The sequence below is a fragment of the Nicotiana attenuata genome, chromosome 10, assembly GCF_001879085.1.
Source record: "Nicotiana attenuata strain UT chromosome 10, NIATTr2, whole genome shotgun sequence".
NCBI classification, from domain to species: domain Eukaryota; kingdom Viridiplantae; phylum Streptophyta; class Magnoliopsida; order Solanales; family Solanaceae; genus Nicotiana; species Nicotiana attenuata.
The window spans coordinates 2,989,363-2,993,375 of record NC_031998.1 but is presented as its reverse complement, the minus strand read 5'-3'; the positions used below and the strand labels follow the sequence as shown (position 1 = coordinate 2,993,375).

Here is a 4,013-nt window from a genome sequence, read left to right as displayed (position 1 = left end):
TATATATATATATATATATATATATATATATATATATATATATATATATATATATTCTAGTAGGAAGCACCTCTTCTTTAATGGGTCTTTACGTAGTGCGAATCCAAATTAATTGAGATTCTAGTGCGAGTAACAGACACCATATGAAAACCCAAAAGTGATAAATTGAGGTCCAAACACAAGGAAAGAGTACAAATAGCACGGTCTAGCCAGTTTTCAGACTGGTCATTCAAAAGTAGCCAGCGTTTACCAAGTCAATGAAATACAGCCACTATCTTGCTGCAACAGAGACCGGACCAGCATAATATACTGGAGTTCGGTGCACCTATGTATGAACTTCCAGCATATTATGCTGGAATTCCAACACACAGAAAGTTCCAGCATAATATACTAGAGATTCGAGCACTTGTGTATGAACTTCCAGCATATTATACTGGACCGGTATTCTTTGCTGGAACTCCAGTATATTATGCTGGAGTTCTAGTGTACTTATGCTGGAGTTCCAGCATACTTAGCCTGAAACTCCAGCATAATATGCTGGAGTTCAAGGATACTTATGCTGGAACTCCAGCATAATATACTGGCATCTTTTCTGGGTTTTGAACAATGTTTTCGCTCAGATTTATCTTTATATGAAAAGTGGCTAAATTTCGATTACTTTTGAAATTGGACTATTTTTGAACGACCACTTATAAATTTGTCTATTTTTGAATTTATCCCAAGGAAAGAATAATCTTTTGACGTTCAAACTCGAAAAAGAAAAAGGAAAGGAGCAGACACGTTCTCACAGCAATCCCCATGACCTTTTAATTTGGTCAACAAAAAACGGTAAGACATGGCCTTTTTTGACAGACTAGGTATAATTTTTTATTCTTTTGATTTCAAAAGCATATGGTCAAGAAAAGAACATGTTCAAATAAGTTAGCAAAAGATGTAAAAACTCTTAACAAAATCTACTTTTATTCTTTGAAATTTTACCAGAGATATACAAGATAAAGGTGGTGCTCTATATATGTATTTAAAAATAATTTATAAATATTTGACCGTGGACCCAATTATTAATTTATATTAAGTTAAGGTTGGCACAAAACTCCTAAACTTCAAATCCTAAATCTACCTCTGTTTGGATATCAACATAAATTACATAATCAGGGCTTGCGCATGCTCTACTATTATATACGGTAAAAACCAATCTCAGAAGATGGGTGAATCAGGATGCAACACGTATCAATGATGACCAATCAACAGTGATTCAACCATATTCACACCAGATACAAACCTGTGATCGGATAAGAAACAATTCAAGATATGACCTTTACAGAAACGTTACAGAAGACCCCAAGATTCCTCATGTGTTTATTAGTCTTTATTAGGCTTTATTATTCTTTAACACCTTTTTATTACCTTTTATTGTAGCATTAGTATCGGTAATTAATGGGGCATAATTGATTCATTATACACCTCATAGTTCTAGTACAAATAGACGCTTTCATTCTATTGTAAGACATCAAGAAAGACTGATAACAAAAGACTAATATTCTTTCTCTCAAGCTTTATACAAGTGTTGTCGAGATTTTTTATTTATTCTTGATCCCGGTAGGAACATTCTAATGCCTAAGCTTGTCTTTTCTTCAATTGTTCTTATTTTATTCCCTTTTGTTATTCATTATATTATTTTCACGGATCATTTAATTCGCGTATCTATACATCATGTTATAAATTCAATTGTACCGTTTTACCGGTAAACAACTATGTATAAGTGAAAGAAGAAAATTTAAAGGTGAAAGGGATAGTGCAAATGGGGAACAGCAGCAAAATAGGTGAAAGTAGGCCTCGCAGGTGGGCTGACTTGGGCCCAAATTCGCCCACTAAAGTTTGGAAACGTGGATCGTGGTCTCAGTCCAGTTCAACGTAAAAATTGCACGGGACGCTCTATTTGATCGCCCCTATTTAATTTATACTCATATTTTTAAAACTATTTAATCTATACCCTAAGTTTAACAACTTCAAACGCCTCATCTTCTTTCTCCTGACCTATGCCTTCCCTTCTTCCTCCTCTTTTTTCTGATAAGTTCTCCAGTTTAGGATCTTCAGAGTTCACGCTGAACTGTATCTCTTAGTTCATGGCTAATGCATGAAATAAAACCGTCATCTTTGCTCTCCAAATTTGCGTTTCTTGGTAATACATGGTTTCATTGGTAGTCTTGCCTTTCTCTTCTGCCCCCACACTCGCCGGACTGGAATTATTAAATAAAACCTCAGACTTGGGCATCTGAAGTTCGCCAATAGCAGCGTCTAACTTCAGACTCAAATGTTTGAAGTTTATACTTTAGTATCTGAAGTATATAACCCATATGTTTGACAATCTTATCCAAATATCTGAAGTTCATAACCAAATGTCTGAAGTTTATGTCAAAATATCTGAAGTTTATATCGAAATGGCTGAAGTTCATAGAAAAATATCTAAAGTACACAATTGAACTGAAGTTTGCCCTTGCTTATGAACTGAAGTTTGCGTGATTGCCTTTGCAAGTCAAGCCAAACTTCATACAAAAATATCTGAAGTTTTGTTTTGATAAGGCTATACTTCAGGCAAAAAATTTTGAAGTTCAAACTTTAGACATACACAATTGAACTGAAGTTTGCCCTTGCTTATGAATTGAAGTTTTTGATTGCTTTTGCAAGTCAGGCCAAACTTTAGACGAAAATATCTTAAGTTTTACTTTGATAAGGTCACACTTCAGGCGAAAAATTCTGAAGTTCAAACTTCAGACATAAATTCTTGCTACTTCAGGCCGCGTATGTCTGAAGTTACCTGAAAAGTGGGTACGCTTGCAATTTTTTTTTTTGCAAAGCGGGTATAAGTTAAATTGTGACCCAAAAACTGGGTATAGATGCAAATGCCCCTAGTTCAACTGCTTAACGAGCTCAACCCGAGTCCAACATATCCCTATCTCGGGGAAAGTACACAAATAGCCATGTTTAGGACTGCTATTTAGGGATTAACTGTCCTAAAAATTTGAATTAATGATCTTAACTTCAGGACTTTGTGTCCTGAAAACTAAACAAGAAAACTAAGAGCCCGCTTGGACATAAATTTTTTTCCCTTTTTTGGAAATTTTTTCACTTTTTTTCCGAAATCAGCGTTTGTTCATAAAATTTCCAATTTTCACTTGAAGATGCATTTTGAAATTTTTCGAAAATTTGAAAAACTCCAAAAAGTGTATTTTTCAAAATTTTCACTCAGATCATTCACAAAACTTCAAAAACAACCCAAAATTATATTCATGTCCAAACACAACTCTAATTTTCAAATACCATTTTCACTTGAAATTTTTTTTCTTCACTTTTTTTGGGAATTTTATAATTCTTATGTCCAAACGCCCACTAAAATACACAATACACTGGCTAATTTCTAAATAGCATTACTTTAGAATTGTACTTATGTCATTTCTACCCCTATCTCGCTTAAACTGGGCCGGGTCATTTTGTTAGTTTAGTGGCCAAATCCAAAGAAGTGAAGTTCAAAATTTGTAGTAGTCGTTATAGAGAGAGAAAGAAGAAAGAGAGAGCGCAAAATGCAGATGATTGGAAGAAAACCAATGAGACGAATTGGTGGGATGTCGGATGCACTCTCTATTGCTTCTGAACTTGGCTTCTCTGTTCGTCCTCCTCCTTCACAGGTCCATTTTTTCATGTCCCTATTTATAGTGCCTTTAGAAGTTCGTAACGTTATTGTTATCAATAGTTATAAATGAAAACCTGTTGATGAATTCCCATTTTACTAAAATTTGGGTCCTATTTGGTTGCGATTGATCTGATTGCGATGTACGTGAAATTTGACCGTTTTGTTAGTTACATTTAGGTTATTGGGTTTTGCTGAAGGAAAACTAAAATGATTAGAAATGTCTTCGACTAAAATTGAGATGCAACATTAAAATGCTGCTAAGAAATGGTTGATTTTTTTTTGTTTGGGGGGGGGGGGGGGGGGGTAGGGAAGTTTACTATGGTTT

The 4,013-nt window shown here is 34.7% G+C and overlaps 1 protein-coding gene across 1 annotated transcript in view; it reads left to right on the top strand.

The window, feature by feature from the left end:
• LOC109232908 (AUGMIN subunit 2-like) overlaps positions 3,492–4,013 on the top strand; it is a 6,285-nt gene continuing 5,763 nt past the window's right edge. The window contains exon 1 of the mRNA XM_019398598.1: positions 3,492–3,683. Coding sequence (XP_019254143.1) covers positions 3,579–3,683 — 105 coding nt within the window. The 5' untranslated portion in view covers positions 3,492–3,578. The remainder of the gene's footprint in view (positions 3,684–4,013) is intronic.